The 21,205-nt window shown below is 40.2% G+C and overlaps 1 protein-coding gene across 1 annotated transcript in view; it reads right to left on the bottom strand.

Moving 5' to 3' along the window:
* The window catches only part of CNTNAP5 (contactin associated protein family member 5), a 1,040,042-nt gene that overhangs the window by 60,292 nt on the left and 958,545 nt on the right, over positions 1–21,205 (bottom strand). Inside the window, exons 20-21 of the mRNA XM_024981085.2 lie at positions 8,909–9,039; positions 1,898–1,985 (exon numbers count right to left, since the gene is read on the bottom strand). Coding sequence (XP_024836853.1) covers positions 1,898–1,985; positions 8,909–9,039 — 219 coding nt within the window. The remainder of the gene's footprint in view (positions 1–1,897; positions 1,986–8,908; positions 9,040–21,205) is intronic.

Below are 21,205 nucleotides of genomic sequence, written 5' to 3'. Positions count from 1 at the left end.
ACAGCCAGCTTTTCAACAGTCACATCAGATGATGGAAGAGTAGAGTCCAGTGATGTGCTGGTGAGGGTTTAACCTGGCTGCCAAGGACCCCAAGGACCCTGATTTGTAGCATTTCTGAGATACATGGAATAGAAACTCCTAGGTTGGCCAATTTCAAACTACCATTGTGAAATCACCACATGCAGAATTGTGCAGGGATATGTATAACAGGTTCTTATGAGCCAGTGTGAGCGGGTCCATCACACCCACGAATAAATCCTTAAGATATAAGGGAAAGATGTCCTTCAATGTTGAATTACATGTCTAGCAAAATTGTCTTCCAGGAATAAAGGTGTAAAATGAAAGACTTATTTTCAGATAAAGGACCACTTATACAGAAAAAATTCAAAAGAATTTACATCAGAAAGAAGGAAATTAAATCTGGCAGAAAGTAAAAGGTTTTGGAACAACAAATTAATGACTACACTGGTAAGTCAAAAAAGCAGTGTCTATATAAAGTAATAATTATTATTAGTAGGAGGGGAAATAGAATAAGAAATAAACATAAAATTCAACCTACAAGTTGGTCAGTGTTGATTGGCTCATTCAACTGTCATTTTGGAAGGTAAAACTGACATTTTCCAGACCTAATAGCAGATAGATTTCTGGATGCACATTATGTTCTGGAAACTAGATACAATGTATGGATCTGGAAGGCTGTAGTGGGACAGGAGTCATTTTTTCTGCCTTTTCAGCTTTTTCTACTGGCCAGCAAAGTCATGGTAACTTGAAGTCTTTCTCTGCCGCCATTTTTAAAGGAGTTTTCCACCTATTGGATGCTAACACACAGCACTGCATCAGTGACTGCTTGGTAGTTAAGGGCTTCCCATTCATCAGCTCAGAACTGCTGGGGAGTCACTCAAAAAGACTAACAGGAATGCACTCTATAAGTGCTGTCACAATTTTGTAAGCAAGTTATTTCCTGAGTTAAATACATTCCTGCTTAAAATGTTTCCAGTTATGAATGTTTTCTGCACTGTGTTGTGACTGAGAGAATAGAAAAGAACATGCTAGAATCACAGGAAAAGTTGAGCAATTAGAAAATAAAGAGGCAGAAACAAACCCAACCACCCAAAGAACCCAAAAATGCACAGGGGCTTACATTTGCCAATTTATAAAACAGAAGATGGCCAGATTGAATGAAAATGCAATATTTGTTTGTCTACTCTCCACAAGATCCTATATAAGGCTCAAAAAAAAAACAAAGAAAAAAAGACTGAAAGGGAAAATAAGGAAAATGATAAACCATAAGCCAGGCAAATACTAACTAAAGCACAACTGAATTAGCTATATTAATAACAGACAAACTAAAGTACAGAGACATTAAAATTAAAAAATATTACTTCAGTGTGAAAAAACGTTCATCAAGAAGATACAAAAATTTCAATCTTGCTTACACCTGATAAAAGTCATCATTTCATATAAAATGAAAATTGACAGAACTCCCTGTAGAATAAAAAAAAGCATCCATTTTTGTCGTAGGACAATCTTTTGAATTTTTGATGAATTAGGAAAGAGATTAAGGATTTATAGAGTTAAATAATTGGGTTGTAAATCCTTAATTTCTTTAAGTGAAATTTATGTGAATTTAACTAAAAAAATTGAGTAAACATTGTAAATAGAAATTAAGTAAAAAATAATTATTTTAGTGAATTGCTCTGTTCATTTATGTTACTCAAGATTCTATAAAGTAGATGTAAATGCTGGTTTCTGCTCCCTCCACACACGCTTTCCTGTCTCCACAGGACTCTTGGTCCTACGTGTTGGATATTATCTAGATCTTGTTGCTTTTCCCTGAAGAAAGTTATTTATTATTTATTTTATCAAGGCCAGAAAGACATGGACTAGAAGAGCAAACCTGTGACTTTGCCCAAGGTGAGGGACCTCATAGCCCTGAACTCGACTTCTGGGGAGAAGTTATAACTGAGTCGGAGTTGTTGATCCATCTGCAAGAAAACAGAAAACAGAAGAGGCATCAGCAGAGGTCCTCACAGCCAAGGCGTAAAACACTCCTGTCTGAAAATAGCTGGAAAACACAGGCAGGGCAGACACCTCTCTGGGATTTTTCTCCCTGGAGAAATGAGAAATGTCTCACTAATTCTCCCACAATGCACATAAAATAACCCTTTCTTTCTTTATTGGTGAAATAAAGGCTTTCACACAAGTCTTCTCCCTGGGAAATTCTGTACAGCTTTTGACAGGTATTTATCTCCCCACTGAGATTTTCTCACCAAATTCTTTGCTGCAAAGAAGCAAACAAATGAAGCCTTTTAGGAAGGACCCTGCAGGATTAACAAGAAGAGGAAAGCAGGTTTTCATTTCCAACTCTCCCTCCTCCCCATTTGGTCCTTAAAACCTTTACCTCCTCCTTTGCTCCAACTGACCTGGCCTTAGTCAGGTGTGCCCTGGGGGATTTTCCTAAGAGAATATATTTCAGTTTGACAAAAGGTTTGAGTCTGGGAAGGGGAGACTAGCTGAACAGCTGCCACCAGCATGAGCAGCTGATAATTCCATTTTGCAGGTGAATAAAAGCCACCAGGGGGATTCTTTGGAACTTTATTTCTGAGATCATCCTTTAGGGAACCTTCCTTTCCACACACGTTAATTCCAGTTCCGTCTCTTTATTCTCTCCATTTCAAGGCATGGTTCCCCATCCATCCCTAGGTTTTTCTTTCTAGTCAAAGCCTACCATTTTTTCCAGGGTCTATCACAGCTCATCTGTAGGAAGAGAAGACTAAGACCCCTTCAGCTGTGTGCCTGTCCCAGGGTTGCCTTTGGGGAGCAGCTGACTGGGAGCCTGGTATCCCTAGCTCCTACTGCTGGACCCTCCTTCTGCACCCACTCCAGCCCAGACAGACCCTCCTCCAGGAACCTCTGGGTCCTGAAGTAGTTTCTGCTGTGAAAAAAATAAGTGGCTATGACTTGTAGTATGTGATTGTAGGCTTTATTCCTTTTTCATACATGGAAATATGCTTTAATAATACTTGTTGTTTATTGAACACTTGGTATGTATGAGACATCATACTAAAGTATCTTTCAAAATGCATTCTTACCTAGAATACTGTGAAATAGACATTATTATCCCTCTAGTACAGATGGTGAAAATGATGTCACAGAGATCACAACTTTGGCCAATGCCACACAGCATTACATAGCAGGGACTCCTTGTCACATGGCCTGCCAACCACACAGTATGGCATTTACTTTACTTGTCCATGCCTCTCTAGATGTATGAGCAGCTGGTAGACAATCACTGTATGTTCTTATTTCTGAATTTCTACAAAATTCATTCAATAACCATTTGAGTATCTACTCTGTGCCAGACACTTTTCTAAGTTCTCCCATGCTCCCAGAGTTCATCTCCTCTAGGAAGCTCTCCTTGAAGCTTTAGTTAGATTAATTGATCCTATTCTCTGTTCTCATGGTACCTGCCCCCCGACCTCTAACCTTGCATTTAAGATGCTGTATTGTAATGACAGCAAGGAGATCAAACCATTCAACTCTAGAGAAAATCAACCCTGAATATGCATTGAAAGGACTGATGCTTAAGCTCCAATACTTTGGCCACCTGATGGGAAGAGCTGACTCATTGGAAAACACCCTGATACTGGGAAAGATTGAGGGCAAGAGAAAGAGATGACAGAGGAGGATTTCATTAGATGGTATCATTAACTCAGTGGATACCAGTTTGAGCAAACTCCAGGAGAAAGTGAAGGACAGGAAGCCTGGTGTGCTGCAACTTGTGGGGCTACAAATAATCGGACAGGATTTAATGAGTGAACTACAACTGTAATGATCTGTGTGCTCTCCCCATCTCATTTTTCTCCACTAAGCTATTGGCTCTTTGAAGATGTGGACATTTTATTGATACATGTTTTCTATATGGCCTATTACAATAACTGGAAAAGTAACTCCAAACAGATGTTTGCTGAATGAATAAATAGATATCCTGTGTTGATTCTCTTTCTATCCTGTGGGCTATGGAGCATCCAGTGCATCACCAGGATGCCTCTGGCTGCCCTGGTAGCCTCTACATCTTACATACAACACAGGGATTTTCATACGCGTGGTCCCCATCTGTAATCTTTTAATGCTCCGATTCAGTCCTGCCTTGAAGGAGTTTTCTCCCTGCCTTATCTCAGAACTCTCACCTATTCTCTGGAATTGCCCCTTTCAGCAGGGGGCAGGGTTCCTCCTCTCATGATTTGTTACTTAGGTTGGAGAGAAGGCCAAAGTGAGTGGGAATTTCCTGCTGAGAAGAGAGCAGTAGGATTCTTAGAACTAAAGGCTGAGCTGAGATTTCTTTAGCTTCTGACTCTAACTTCTCCAGGCTTCCAAAGATCAAGTGATTCCCTCAACATTGTCACACTGTGTAGAAGACCTAATTGTTCTAGTACAGGAGTCATTCCTGATCTACTGTTATCCTTTATGGGAACTTACCTGGTCCTTTCCACTTTAATCAGATGCTAAACAAGGGTGAGAAGGAGGTGAATGACACTCAATTATTTTGTTTCAGTTCGGTTCAGTTCAGTTGCTCAGTCGTGTCCGACTCCTTGCGACCTCAGGAGCCACAGCACACCAGGCCTCCTTATCCATCACAAACTGCTGGAGTCCACCCAAACTCATGTCCATTGAGTCGGTGATGCCATACAACAATCTCATCCTCTGTTGTCCCCTCTTCTCCTGCCCTCAATCTTTCCCAGCATCAGGATCTTTTCAAATGAGTCAGCTCTTCCCATCAGGTGGCCAAAGTACTGGAGCTTCAGCTTCAACATCAGTCCTCCCAATGAACACCCAGGACTGATCTTCTTTAGGATGGACTGTTTGGATCTCCTTGCAGTCCAAGGGACTCTCAAGGGTCTTTTCCAACACCACAGTTCAAAAGCATCAATTCTTCAGTGCTCAGATTTCTTTATAGTCCAACTCTCACATGACTACTGGAAAAATCATAGCCTTGACTAGATGGACCTTTGTTGACAAAGAAATGTCTCTGCTTTTTAATATGCTGTCTAGGTTTGTCATAACTTTCCTTCCAAGGAGCAAGTGTCTTTTAATTTCATGGCTGTAATCACCATCTGCAGTAATTTTGGAGCCCAAAAAAATAAAGTCAGCTGCTGTTTCCCCTGTTTCCCCATCTATTTCCCATGAAGTGATGGGACTGGATGCTATGATCTTAGTTTTCTGAATGTTGAGCTTTAAGCCAATTTTTTCACTCTCCTCTTTCACTTTCATCAAGAGGCTCTTTAGTTCTTCTTCACTTTCTGCCATAAGGGTGGTGTCATCTATATATCTGAGGTTATTGATATTTCTCCCAGCAATCTTGATTCCGGGTTGTGCTTCCTCCAGCCCAGCGTTTCTCATGGCGTACTTGTTTAAGTATTAGATAAGGTATGGAGACAAAGGTACAATGAGTCAAAGAAGGCTTGGGATACTTTGGGAATGGATTCCAGTCCTTAAGTGGAGTGAGTGCACACGGGGGCACCCCTAGTACTGGCTCAGGTGCTGGGTTACCTATTTGAAAAGCTTAGCAAATGCACAGAGCAAAGGCAAAAGGCCAGGGGTGGAGGGGAGTGGGTAGTTACCATAAACATTTATTTCGAGGACATCGACTTTATGATAGGGGCTAGGCAATCATTGAAGTCTTCAGTGAAAAATACATTGTTTTGTTATACTTCTTTATGTTCATTCTATGTTTTAGTGTTGTTTTTCTTTTTAATTACTCTTGATGAGGTGGTGAGAGAGTGAGTATCACAATCTTTTCAAGCTTAGATGCCTAAAATTTGTAATCTGGCCTGGAGAAGGGCTTCCCTGGTGGCTCAGCTGGTAAAGTAGCTTTGTTGATCTTAGAACTGAGGATAGTAGTGGCCTTGTCAAGTCATTAAATGAGATTAAAAGAGATAGGAAAAGGAAGGAAATTGAACAAACCTTTTTCTTTTGAGTAAGCCCTAGACACCAGGCTTCATGCTTGGTCCTTTAGTTATGTTCTTGCTTTCCTATAATGGTTACCAGAACTGACTGAACTCAGCTGCATTTGTACCCCAGCCAATCCCCATAACATTCAAACTTTTTTTTATAGCTAAATAGACTGAGCCTCAGAAAGGTGAATAGCAAATCTAAGATCTTATAGGAGATGGAGCAGGAATTCACACACAAGTCTGTCCCGAACTAGGGATCCCTCTCTTAATCTCAGAATCTTCAACTCTCAAAGGAAGTCATTGATTCCATGCTTTCAAAATGTCGGGCTCCCTCCATCTTTACAGCTGGTAGTTGTGCTGGCATTTTGGTAAACGGGTTTAATTTGTTTAATGTCATTAATATATTTTAAAGAGAGGCACTGAAGTCTACCTCAACCACCATGGGGGCACATGTGCTTTTAAAACCACTGGTCAAATTACAATTCTCAAATTATTACCAGGGTTTCTTACTCTTGGCTGTAGCCCAGTCCCTACAGATTCCTTCCAAAGTCACATAGAGCAGAGAGGAGAAGGTTCAATAACTCAAGGTCCCGAGGTGGTAGGAGAATGTGTTCTTACCCACTGGAGGCCTCTGGCTGGCTGAGCATAGTGATAACCATCTACCCTCTCCTTATAACTGCTTCTGAATAATGCCTGAGACCAGGCAGTAGCTTATCCTTTTCTGTTTTCAGTAAACAGTTTGTTCTTTTATTTTCCCCATTGCTTTTGTTTGTTTGGGGGTTTTGTTATTGTTTTAATTTGGCTACCCAGAGCCATATGGGATCATAGTTCCCTGACCAGGGATTGAACCCATGCCCTTGGCAGTGAAAGCCCAGAGTTCAACCACTGGAAGGCCAGAGAATTCCCTAGGGCTTTTCTAAGTGGGGAGGAAGGAGAAGAAATAAGATGCAGGGGGCGGGCGGTGGGGGGAGTGGGAGTGTCACAGAGACAACTATGTTATGTGACTGTTTTAACAAATTGATTTAAATTTAAAAAACAAAATAGGTGTCTGCCTCCATTTCTTTCTGCTATTTTTGTGCTTTTGAAATGCTACATCTTCCACTGATTGTGCTTCAACCACTGCTTGTGCTTATCATTGGCTATTAATTTGGCTGGTGGGAAATCTAGATGGAGAAGAGGGAATATCCCATTGTTCTCTCACCTCTCTGTTTGTATTTTCATTGATGGAAAATAAGACAGGAAATAGAAAAAGAGAAAGAGCCATTTATACAAATGCCCACCAGCATGCACCCCAGGTGTCTCACCACAGCCTCATTCAAGACATCTTCCAACAAGAAATCATCATTTCATCTCTATCTTCTAGTCTGACCTCAATCCAAAGACCTTTACCACTTATTTTAAGAGTCAATGCTACAGTCAATGCTATTAAATTATAATCACTCAAGGATTGTGATTTGTCTCCTATATTTGCCAATTATTCATGAACTTCCACCCAATCAAGAAAATGAACAGTCAGTCTTGACTTGAGTCTTGACTCATCATCCATATCCAGAGGGTCACCCAAGGTTACCAATGTTCCGTCCAGATTTTTCTCAAGTCCTTCTCTCCTTGACTTCCCCACCACAGTAGTTGAAGTCCTTGTCTTTGCTCTGGTCTGGTCTCTGTCCCATATCTCATCACTCCCAAATGTGTATTTCCATAGAGAGATCACAGTGAGCCCCTGGAAATGGAAATCTACCCATGCTACCTCCCCTGCCTAAAATCCAGTGGTTTCTCTTCCTCTCTCCCAGGTCCAATTTAATCTTCTCCATACAAGCCAAGAAAGAAATGGCAACCCGCTCCAGTATGCTTGCCTGGAGAATCCCATGGACAGAAGAGTCTGACGTGTTATGGTCCATGGGGTTGGAAAGAGTCAGACATGGCTGAAGCAACTTAGAACATACAAGCCATGTGGGATTAATTTATTTAGTTCAAAAATATTTATTAAAGGCCTTCTGTATGTGAGATACTGCTTGACAAACTGGGGTCCCATGGTAATGTAAACAAACAAGAATCCCTGTCTTCATGAAGCTTACATTCTAGAGGAGGGAGAAGGGACTTATCTATTAAATAAATAGATAATTTTTATTGATTGCTAGAACCATTTAAGTGGTTTAGGATTGAAGTCAAGGAGATGGGTTGCTATATTACATAAGGCGACTGGAGACAGGGTCCCTGAGTCAATTTTTGAGGGGTGTTCCAAAGGAAGTACAAGTAACAGGTAGCGATGCAGATATATGAACAACTGGATTCTAGGCAAAGCAAACTCTAGTGAATTCAAGAGCTCTGGAAAGAGCAAGGATGCATCGAGTGGCCTGAGTAGAGTTTGAGAGGGAACTGGAATAGGTGAGTGTGTGTGTATTTGTGTGTGTCAGTTAGGAAACTGCAGACAGGGGAGGCCGTCTATAAATTATACTCATTTTTGACTGAGTGGAGGGTCAGTGATCCTAACATCCCCTCCTTGTTCAGGGTGAACTGAACTGATGCCCAGATGAGGTGGGTGCCCTCCTCCATGCTCTTGCTTCACCTATCCACACTTCCCCCATAGTCCTCACTGACCACTTGTGATTTCTTCCTTGCTTGTCTTCCTCATTATGCCACAGTTCAGAGGTTGTCAAAACTGAACATGCAGCAGCATCATCTGCTGCCCCCTTCTTGAAAAAAAGCTTCAGATTAAGTAGATCTGACATAGGACCCAAGAATTGGCATTTCTTGCAAGGTTTCGAGAGATGCTTCTGGAAAGCAGGGTGTGTCCTGAGGACCCCTATTCTAGTTTTCCAAAGGCTGGGGCTGAGTATGATTAGTATGCATCCCCAGAGCTCGGCTGCTCACTTGGCTTGGGGGCGAAATTCAGAAAACTTGTATTGAGCACCCAAGGTACATTTGCTGGAATGAGAAGAAGGGAAATAAGGTACCTGAATGGTAAGCCCTCTGCCCTCTCTGTTAATCTTCAAGTGATGCAGTCTTCTGTTGGCAAAGTTCTCTGTATTGATGGTGAATACATGGGTTTCTTCCTTGTTTAGCTGGGAGCGAACTTGTAAGCTTCCTTGAAAGAAAACATTAGAAATTAGAATTAAAAATAGACCAAATAGTGTAAAAAAGTAATCAGATTGCTTTTTAATTGATCATGGCTGTTTTATAGTGACTTATGCCATAACCCTTTCATCATTCACATTTTTAAAAGGTACTATATATGTCATGACTGTAGCATCTAGATCCATATTAAAACTCCTGAGTATAGATGAAATATGCGTGTGTGTGTGTGTGTGTGTGTGCTATCAGAAAGGAAAATAATTTGATTGTGAAAACTTTAATAAGATTGTCCACAGTCTCTTCAGTTTCTACCACTTCCTAGAACTCCTTTTCTTCCTAATTGCCTTCGTGGAATTTCAGAATATATAATGTGAAACAAGGTTGTAAAGTAATCTGAGGCAGAATAGGTGAGAGCAATCTGGAGCAGTGAGGTCATTACCCAACAGGGTCAGCCAATAGCAGAAGCTCCCTACAGTTAGCCCTGATTCCTCCTCTCCCTTTGGTTCTGATCATCATAGATTTTCAACTTGGGAGCTTATTTTCTCACTTAAAAATTAATAATAGCTCCGTGAGAGTGAAAGTTGCTCAGTCCTATCTGACTCTTTGCGACCTTATAGACTGTGGCCTGCCAGACTCCTCTGTCCATGGGATTCTCCGGGCAAGAATACTGGAGTGGGTAGCCATTCCCTCTCAGGGATCAAACTGGGGTCTTCTACATTGCAAGCATACTGTTTACCATCTGAGCCACCAGGGAAGCCAAAGAGGACTGAGGTGACTATATGAAAGTGAAAATGTTAGTCACTCAGTCATATCCAACTCTTTGAGACCCCATGGATTGCAGTCCTCCAGGCTCCACTGTGCAAGGAATTCTCCAGGCAAGAATACTGGAGTGGGTTGCCATTCCCTTCCCCAGGGGATCTTCCTGACCCAGGAATCGAACCTGAGTCTCCTGCATTGCATGCAGATTCTTTACCTTCTGAGCCACCAGGCCTCATATAGGAAGCCCTAATAGCTCCCTAGAAATAGCATATTTGGTGCTGAGAGGCACCTTCACCTGGGGCAAGGGGCCGGCCTGTGGTAGGGAAAGGGCACCCCTTATAAACTAGTGGGCTGTTCCCTAGCAAGCTCTTTCAGGCTCTTTCTAAGAACTTGGGTTTTTGATACTATTTAATGCAATGTACTATATAATATATAAATATGTTCCTAATATATCATGTATAAATTTTCTATGTAGTATATAAATATATATAATAATATAGCATACAAATTTTACATATTATATATAATTCAACCCAATAAAGTAAATCAGCATGTGATATTTATGTGTCAGGCATGGTAGTAAGGCACACATTCCTTGTAGTTATTTGGGATTCTTAGCATTCCACTGAATGAGTCATTCATACACACATTCTGCACACATCTATCTATTTTAGAAATCACTTCCATTTTATACATCTTCACTAAAACTTGCCTAGGAACCATCCATCTTAGATGTTAATCATCTCAACTGAGACCCTGTCAAATAATTTATTCTGAAGCCTCTCTGACACTCCAATTTAGGTCTAAAACACCTCAACAATTTCTTAGAGCCGTGCACATACTGATCTCACCTACTTAGGAGGTTTTGATGCAATCAGTGCCTCCCAAAGCACCCTAAGAAGATATCCTGAAACCTCTTGCTAACTCATCTGCACACAACTCCTAGGAGCATAAACTCAGTTCAAGACTTTTCAAAAATAAGCTTGTTACCATTAAAGGCTGATTTGCAGTCTTACAGGAGGCACTGGGGTGAGGTGGAAATGGTTGGGACCAGAAGTTCATTCATCACCTTCCCCCTAGCGTCATGTTCAGCTGCTTGGTCAATGAGCAAAAAGACATGTGTCTCCTCTCAGCTACTCTGGTGTCACAAGGTTACTGTCACCTTCTTGGATGGCACTGCCCTGGACCCACAAAGTTCACTGCTCTTAAGCCCTCTTTACCTAATTTATATGCTTCATCTGTCTGCTTTCATTTACCTCCCCAGTGTCTCCCATCCATACCTTTGCTTCCAAAAGTGTTTAACATAATGGTGATCATTGCAAGTGTAGAGTCCCTTAGACAGGGAACTGACTGAGGCAAGATGCTCTGAATCTAATAAATGAACAAACAAACAAAAAAAGGACTGTCTGGTACATATATACAATGGAACTCAGCCACTAAAAAGAATGAAATAAGACCATTTGCAGCAACATGGATGGACCTAGAAATTGTCATGCTGAGTGAAGTAGGTCAGAAAGAGAAATAACTTATGACATTCCTTTGTATGTGGAATCTAAAAAGAAATTATACAAATAAACTTATTTATAAAACAGACTCACAGATTTAGAGAAAGAACTTATGATTCTCAAGTAGGAAGGATGGGGGGAAGGGATAGTAAGGGAGTTTGGGATGGACATGTACACACTGCTATATTTAAAATGGATAACCAACAAGGACCTACTGTAGAGCACATGAAACTCTGCTCAATGTTATGTGGCAACTTGGATGGGAGGGGAGTTTGGGGTAGAACGGATACATGTATATGTATGGCTGAGTCCCTTTGCTGTTCACCTGAAACTATCACAATAATGTTAATCAGTTTTACTCCAGTACAAAAATTTAAAAAAAAAATTTAAAGGATCGCCTTAGCCAAATGTTCACTATAATTTATCTAGGAAAATGTATCCCCTCTTACGTGGTCTCGTTTTTTTCTTTTCCGTTAGTATATGTTGACATTGCTACATTATAAACAGCATGCATTTACCTGTGTGTGTGTGGATATGGGCTGAAATAAGATGTTCAGAGTATAGAAAGGAAATGAAACTGATTTGAGTCTCAGGGCTTTTCCAAATATGCTTCTGGAATAAACATATGTATAATGGAATGACCTTTTGGTCACCAGCAAGTATGCTGTAAAAGTTTCATTGCATCTTATTAATATTGGAAAATTCTAGCTGTATATGTCCTCACTCTTTTTAGGTCTCCAGGCAAAATTCATATCATTATTTTTAGAATTATACAAGTATTATCAATGTCATTTTAAAAGTGATGGAGAGAAATAAATAATCGCAAAAAATGTATTCAAATACAATGATAAAGAATCTAGTTTAAATCAAAGAGGATGTAGACATATTCTATTAAACATTCTTGCTACTTTCTGGACAGTTACTACCCCTTGGCTTCTCTCATTCTTGAGTTTCTTGCATATGACTCCTCTTTCATCTAGAACTTTTTTTGTTCCTTCCTTCATATGACAGGTGAAGGAACAGAGGTGAAGGAAGGTAAATAAATTTTCATCATTTATAGTAAGTGATTAACTCAGATTTAGAAATGAAATTGAGTTAGTTCTAAAGAGCATGATTTTCCCATGGAACACAAAGGTCCCATGTGTTCATCTCAGCCAAGAATAAGTCTTCCATTCCAACTTTTCCCATTAAGTTGATTCCTACTCAAACTCCAACATTAAGCATTCCGCTACCCCTTCCAAGAAACCTTATCTGGCTTTTCCAAGGTGCCGTCTTCTGCTCCTGTGGGTCCTGTGCTCACCTCTGTGTTGTCTGTTTACTTGCCTATTTTTTTCCTTCCTTCCTTGCCTCTCTCCCTTCTTTTCTCCCTTCTTTCATCCCTTCCTTCCTTTCATTCTTTTCTAAACTACATAAATTATTGTCTCAAATTCTGAAGGCTAGAAGTTTGAAATGTTCTCTCAAAGGATCTAGGCTAGGATTCTTCCTTGCTTCTTCTTAGCATTTGGTGGATACCTCCATTCCTTGCCTGGAAGATGCTTTATTCCAATCTCCTTTTCTTCACATGGCTCCTCTCTATGTGTATTAGATAGACCGACATTAAGAGCTACTCTAATACTGTAAAAGGATAATTCTGTTCAATTTTTAGCCACCGATCTCCTATTTATATTCTTCTTGACAATCACCTACTTGTGAGAATGTGAACATTATGGACTAGAAATTCGAAATTTGAAAAATCCAACTACTATCTAGCTCATCATCTTGAATTGGGCCTCACGATAAAGATTCTCACACCTCAGTTTCTTCAAGAACAACATTTTGTTGTAGTTTACTTGTTTCCACTTTGCCAATTATCCTATGCTAATCTGTCTTCCATACTGTCATTAGTGTAAGTATTCTAACACAGGCTTACTTGGCCACGTGATTCTACTCCAAGATTAATTTTACATGATACATTCCAGTGTGTAGCCTGACATGCAAAGCCTCCTTCTTAACTTTTCAACTTTATCAACACATACTTCCCATAACTGAATCATATCTAAACTAACAGAATTCCTTCAAATAATGCTCCTTCTTGATTTTTTGCATTTTATTTCTTCATCTGAAACTGCCCCTGCCTTCTCACCTGTATGCCAATCCCTTCTCATTTATTAAGACCCAACTGATACGACCCAGGTCTCCACTTTCCTTCAAGACAGGTATGATCTTTCCTTGTTGTATGGTCACTGTGCTCATTTTTGGTAACATTCTCAATGTATCAAGCTTCACTTGTCTTTCCCCTTGAATTTAAGCTTCTCTGATATGAATAGATGCTTATTCATCTTTGTGTCTTCAGAGAAGAGCACAGAGCCCGCTATCTTAAGTCACCAGAAGACACTTGTTGAATAAAATAGGCACTCTGTAGAATGTTCGGAGAAGGCAATGGCACTCCACTCCAGTACTCTTGCCTGGAAAATCCCATGGATGGAGGAGCCTGGAAGGCTGCAGTCCATGGGGTCGCTGAGGGTAGGACACGACTCAGCGGCTTCACTTTCACTTTTCACTTTCATGCATTGGAGAAGGAAATGGCAACCCACTCCAGTGTTCCTGCCTGGAGAATCCCAGGGATGGGGGAGCCTGGTGGGCTGCCGTCTATGGGGTCACACAGAGTCGGACACGACTGAAGCGAATTAGCAGTAGCAGCAGCAGTAGCAGAATGTTATTATCACTTTGAAAAATTATATACTAGCAGTTATTTAATGTTTACTCTGTGTCAGACACAAAATTAGCAAATAGTTAAAATGTTATAGTTATGTCTTTAAGGGATTTGTTATCTAGCTAAAGGGGACAAAATCAAAGTCATACTTTCTTGCTTATGTGTCAACCATGCATTATAACTTTAATTTGGTACTAAAGACTTTTTCCCCAAAACTTCTCAGATTAGAGAGCTAAATTTCACTGAAGTAAAATCTCTACAAATAAATAATAATAATAAAAGCAATTATTATGACATTCATAGTGAAATGGATCAAACCCAGGAGGACAGAACATCAATGTGTGTGGTCCTTCCACTGTATCATGTTTCCTTCAAAGACATATTTGCTCAAGTATACAAGTGAGTTGATGAATAGAGAGATGTATGGTTGGGTAAAGGGAAAAGAGGATGATTATTTATAGACAATAGAGATACATGTTTTGTGAATTCAAATAATGAGCAGTTGTAAGAACTGAGGTAATGAGAAAGAGTCCTCACAGAAAGAGATTTATTGAAGAAGGTAGAACTGAAATAGGCAAAAAAGAAAAAGAAAAATACTATGCTTATGTAGCTATAGAGATATAAGCAGAGCAATGTGACTGATTTTTACCATGATTTGAATAGAACCAACCAGAGGCCAATATGGCTGATGAGCATCTTTATAGACAGTCACCCAACTGATCTTCTCATTTTGAAATATAGAAACACTAAGACTCTGAAACATGAGTATAGCTTGGAAGAGGGTGGTAACAAAGAGAGAAGTCACAAGGAGAAGCCTTGTACTAAAAGGGCAAAGAATTTGGACTTCTTATAAAGAAAGATCCCGTAAGGCACTAAACACATGCCTGACTGGGTTGATATACACAAGGTGATAGTTAAAGAAAACTAGCCTGGGTACCCCGTGTCCAGGTCAGATCTAAAAGGGAAGATGGAGGGCCTCCCTGGTGGCTCAGTGGTTAAAAAATCCACCTGCCAATGCAGGAGACTCGGATTCGTTCCCTCATGCAGGAGGATCCTACATGCTGGGGAGCAGCTAAGCCCGTTTGTCACAATTATTGAGCTAGTGCTCTAGAGCCTGGGAGTTGAAACTACTGAAGCTTGCATGCCTAGAGTCTGTGCTCCACAGCAAGAGAAGCCACAGCAATGAGAAGCCTGCATACCACACCTAGAGAGTAGCCCCCAGTAGCCACAACTAGAGAAAAGCCTGGACAGGAACAAAGACTCAACACAGCCAAAAATAAAATAAATAAATAAGAATAGAAGAGAAGAGGGAGGGAGGAGGGTTCGGGATGGGGAACACATGTATACCTGTGGCGGATTCATTTTGATATTTGGCAAAACTAATACAATTATGTAAAGTTTAAAAATAAAATAAAATTGGAAGAATAAAAAAATAAATAAATGAAATTCCAAAAAAAAAAATAAATAAAAAAAATAAAAAAAAAAAAAGAAGAGAAGATGAAACTACCAGTTCTTACAAACATCAAAACAAGAACTATTGAAGGTGCTAGAATGCTGCTATGGAACAGGAATCCACATAAACGCTGCTGTTAATATCGCATGTCAATTTCTTGCTTTATCATTTCACTTTGAAATAAGGAGCTCTTTTACATCTTGATTGCTGTCCAATCCTTAGCAGCCCATATCAACTACAGACATATGCACCTTTCTATGCAGCTTTTAGTGTCTACTAACCAGGCCACCCTCACTGATCAGCTTCTCTTTTATCTTCACTGACCTACTTAGTGGTAGGTAAGGCAATTATTTCACTTCAGTTCATTCACTCAGTTGTGTCCGACTTTTTGTGATCCTATGGACTATAGCACGCCAGGCTTCCCTGTCCATCACCAACTCCCAGAGCTTACTCAAACTCATGTCCATTGAATCAGTCATGCCATCCAACCATCTCATCCTCTGTCATTCCCTTCCCTTCTTGCCTTCAATCTTCTCCAGCATCATGGTCTTTTCTAATGAGTCTGTTTCTTTGTATCAGGTAGCCAAAGTATTGGAGCTTCAGCTTCAGCATCAGTCCTTCCAATGAATATTCAGGACTGATTTCCTTTAGGATGGACTGGTTTAATCTCCTTGCAGTCCAAGGGACACTCAAGAGTCTTTTCCAACATCACAGTTCAAAAGCATCAATTCTTTGGCACTCAGTTTTCTTTATAGTCCAACTGTTACATCCATACATGGCTACTGGAAAAAAGCTTTGACTAGATGGACCTTTGTTGGCAAAGTAATGTCTCTGCTTTCTAATATGCTGTCTAGGTTGGTCATAGCTTTTCTTCCAAGGAGAAAGCATCTTTTAATTCCATGGCTGCAGGCAATGGCACCCCACTCCAGTACTCTTGCCTGGAAAATCCCATGGATGGAGGAGCCTGGTAGGCTGCAGTTCATGGGGTCGCTAAGAGTCAGACTCGACTGAGCAACTTCACTTTCACTTTAATCTTTCATGCATTGGAGAAGGAAATGACAACCCACTCCAGTGGTCTTTCCTGGAGAATCCCAGGAACAGGGGAGCCTGGTGGGCTGCCGTGTATGGGGTCGCACAGAATCGGACACGACTGAAGCGACTTAGCAGCAGCAGCAGCAGTCACCATCTAGAGTGATTCTGGAGCCCCCAAACAAACAAAAAACGTATTTCACTGTTTCCATTTTTTCCCATCTATTTGCCCATGAAGTGATAGGACCGGATGCCATGATCTTAGTTTTCTAAATGTTGAGTTTTAAGCCAACTTTTTCACTTTCCTCTTTCACTTTCATCAAGAGGCTCTTTAGTTCTTCTTTACTTTCTGCCATAAAGGTGGTGTCATCTGCATATCTGAGGTTATTGATATTTCTCCTGGCAACCTTGAGTCCAGCTTGTGCTTCCTTCAGCCAGCATTTCTCATGATGTACTCTGCATGTAACTTAAATAAACAGGGTGACAATATATAGCCTTGATGTACTCCTTTCCCTATTTGGAACCAGTCTATTGTTCCATGTCCAGTTCTAACTGTTGCTTCCTGACCTGCATATAGGTTTCTCAAGAGGCAGGTCAGGTAGTCTGGTATTCCCCTCTCTTTCACAATTTCCCACAGTTTATTATGATCCACACAGTCAAAGGCTTTGGCATAGTCAATAAAACAGAAATAGATGTTTTTCTGGAACTTTCTTGCTTTTTTGATGATCCAGAAGATGTTGGCAATTTGATCTCTGGTTTCTCTGCCTTTTCTAAAACCAGCTTGAACATCTGGAAGTTCATGGTTCACATACTGTTGAAGCCTGTCTTGGAGAATTTTGAGCATTGCTTTGCTAGAGTGTGAGATGAGTGTAATTGTGCAGTAGTTTGAGCATTCTTTGGCATTGCCTTTACTTGGGATTGGAATGAAAACTGACTTTTTCCAGTCCTGTGGCTACTGCTGAGTTTTCCAAATTTGCTGGCATTTTGAGTGCAGCACTTTCACAGCATCATCTTTTAGGATTTGAAATAGCTCAACTGGAATTCTTTCACCTCCACTAGCTTTGTTCGTAGTGATGGTTCATAAGGCCCACTTGACTTTGCATTCCAGGATGTCTGGCTCTAGGAGGCACTTATTTACTTAGTGGTAAATAAGGACCCCTAGGTCAAGACTCTAGGAGTCCTTATTTTGTTTATTTCCTCTAAAAGCTACATATGCCACACATTTAAGTCATCTGCAGCTCCCTGGTCTCTATAAAGTAAATCCTACGTCTCTGTACCTCTTTACAGCTCAACCATCATGCCCTCATTGTTCCATCATCATCTCTCACCAGGACTATTGCAATGCATCTGAACTAACTTCTCAGATTCCAGTCTTAGCTCTTTTCCCTCACACTCATACATTCTTTATTGGGCAGTCTAAATAAGCTTTCTGAAATACTTATTTGATGTTGCTACTTAAAATGTTTTAATGATACCCCAATGCACTTAGAATAAAATCCAAATTCTTTCTTGTAGATCCTATATAGCCTTATTTCATTCTACATTTTCCCTCATTCACTAAACTCCAGCTACTGCATACCCACATTATGCTCCCATAATGTGCCAAGTCCACTCCTGCCTTAGAGTCTTTACATCAGCTTTCTCTAAAACTTGGAATGGTCCTCTTACAGATATCTGCCTGGAATCCCCTCCCCATTCATGGGCTAAATCCATGTAGTGATGTCTTCTGTAGCCATGTACTCCTAACTCAATACCTCCATCTAAGAGTGTTTTCCAAACTGCTAGTCATGATTGACTAGTACATCATAGAATGAATAAGAGAATTCAGTATCTGTTATTACTAACTACACCCTCTCTAATTCCAATTACAAGCATTTCACTCTCTGAATACAATATTCTCCCTTTCATTTTCCCTTCATCTAATTCCCAGATTCCCATAATATTTTTTTATTTGTTTGTTTGTTTAATTATACTTGGTTTACATGCTATGTTTGTTTTAGGCATATGCAGTGATTTAGTTCATATTTATTTATAGATTATATATATATGTGTGTGTGTATTTATTCTTTTTCATATTCTTTTCCCTTGTAGATTATTACAAGATATTGAGTGTGCTATCCAGTAAGTCCCTTTTGTTTATTTTATATAAAGTAGGGTGTATATGTTAATCCCAACTCCTAATTTATCCCTCCTGCCATCCCCTTTGGTAACCATAAGATGGTTGCCTCTGTCTGTGAATCTACATGTTTTGTAAATAAGTTCATTTGTGTCATTTTTAGATTCCATACATAAGTTATATCAAATGGTATTTGTCTTTTTCTGTCTTACTTCACTTTTAGTATGATAATCTCTAGGTCCTTCCATGTTGCTGCAAATGGCATTATTTCATTCTTTGCTATGGTTGAATAATATTCCATTGTAGTATATACCATACATTCTTTATTCATTCATCTGTTGATGGACTCTTAGATTGCCTCTATGTCTTGGCTATTGTAAACAGTGCTGTAATTGAATGCATGTATCTTTCCAAATTATAGTTTTCTCCAGATGTATGCCCAGGAATGGAATCACTTGATTATATTGTAAAACATTTTAAAAAATGGGCAGAAGATCTAAATAGACATCTGAATAAGAATACAGATGGCCAACAGTCCATCATTAATAATTAATAATTAGAGAAAACATCATTAATAATTAGAGAAAATGCAAATCAAAACCACAATGATGCGTCCATTCACACCAATCAGAATGTCCATAATCAAAAAATCCACAAATAAATACTGGAGATGGTGTGGAAAGAAGGGAATCCTCTTGCACTGTTGTTGGAATGTAAATTGGTACAGCCAGTCTGAAGAACAGTAAGGAGTTTCCTTAAGAAACTAAAAAGAGTGCTATCATATGTTCCACAATCCTTATTATAAGGATTAATCTCACCAACTACTCAGTGCTCCTCAACCCCTTCATGTCCTCTCTTCTCTCCTTACCCAACCCAAATTGCTGGTCCATAAATATGACTCGGCCGAGAGAAGCTACCCCATGTCCAAGGTCGGGGCAGTAGCTGTGCTTTCCTGGAGCAGCTGTCAAGAGACACCCCATGTTCAAGGTAAGAGAAACACAAGTAAACACCGTAGGTGCTGAGAGAGGGCATCAGTGGGCAGACAGACTGAAACCACAATCACAGACAATTAGCCAATTTGATCACACAGACCACAGCTTGTCTAACTCAATAAACTAAGCCATGCCATGTGGGGCCACCCAAAACAGATGGGTCATGGTGGAGAGGTCTGACAGAATGTGGTCCACTGGAGAAAGGAATGGCAAACCACTTCAGTATTCTTGCCTTGAGAACCCTATGAACAGTATGAAAAGGCAAAAAGATAAGACACTGAATGATGAACTCCCCAGGTCGGTAGGTGCCCAATATGCTACTGGAGATCAGTGGAGAAATAACTCCAGAAAGAATGAAGGGAAGGAGCCAAAAACAACACCCAGTTGTGGATGTGACTGGTGGTTGAAGCAAGGTCTGATGCTGTAAAGAGCAATATTGCATAGGAACCTGGAATGTTAGGTCCATGAATCAAGGCAAATTGGAAGTGGTCAAACAGGAGATGACAAGAGTGAACATCGACATTCTAGGAATCAGCAAACTAAGATGGACTGGAATGGGTGAATTTAACTCAGATGACCATTACATCTACTGCTGTGGGCAGGAATCCCTGAGAAGAAATGAAGTAGCCATCATGGTCAACAAAAGAGTCTGAAATGCAGTACTTGGATGCAATCTTAAAAACAATAGAATGATCTCTGTTCATTTCCAAGGTAAACCATTCAATATCACGGTAATCCAAGTCTATGCCCCGACCAGTAATGTTCAAGAAGCTGAAGTTGAACAATTCTATGAAGACCTACGAGACCTTTTAGAACGAACACCCAAAAAAAGATGTCCTTTTCATATAGGGGCTGCTGCTGATAAATCACGTCAGTCGTGTCTGACTCTATGCAACCCCATAGATGGTAGCCCACCAGGCTCCCATCCCTGGGATTCTCCAGGTAAGAATACTGGAGTGGGTTGCCATTTCCTTCTCCTCATTATAGGGGACTGGAATGCAAAAGTAGAAAGTCAAGAAATACCTAGAGTAACAGGCAAATTTGGCCTTGGATTACGGAATGAAGCAGGGCAAAGGCTAATAGAGTTCTGCCAAGAGAACGAACTCTTTCAACAACACAAGAGAAGACTCTATACATGGACATCACCAGATGGTCAACACTGAAATCAGATTGATTATATTCTTTGCAGCCAAAGATGGAGAAGCTCTATAAAGTCAGCAAAAACAAGACTGGGAGCTGACTGTGGCTCAGATCATGAACTCCTTATTGCCAAATTCAGACTGAAATTGAAGAAAGTGGGGAAAACCACTAGACCATTCAGGTATGACCAAAATCAAATCCCTTATGATTATACAGTGGAAGTGAGAAATAGATTTAAGGGACTAGACCTGATAGACAGAGTACCTGATGAACTATGGATGGAGGTTCATGACATTGTAAGGAAAAAGGGAGCAAGACCATCCCCAAGAAAAAGAAATGCAAAAAAGCAAAATGACTGTCTGAGGAAGCCTTAAAAATAGCTGTGAAAAGAAGAGAAGTGAAAAGCAAAGGATAAAAAGAAAGATATACCCATTTGAATGCAGAGTTCCAAAGAACAGCAAGGAGAGATAAGAAAGATTTCCTCAGTGATTAA

Source organism: Bos taurus, chromosome 2 (assembly GCF_002263795.3).
Source record: "Bos taurus isolate L1 Dominette 01449 registration number 42190680 breed Hereford chromosome 2, ARS-UCD2.0, whole genome shotgun sequence".
Taxonomy (NCBI): Eukaryota; Metazoa; Chordata; class Mammalia; order Artiodactyla; family Bovidae; genus Bos; species Bos taurus.
The sequence above is the reverse complement of the archived record's forward strand: the minus strand, read 5'-3'. Positions and strand labels throughout refer to the sequence as shown.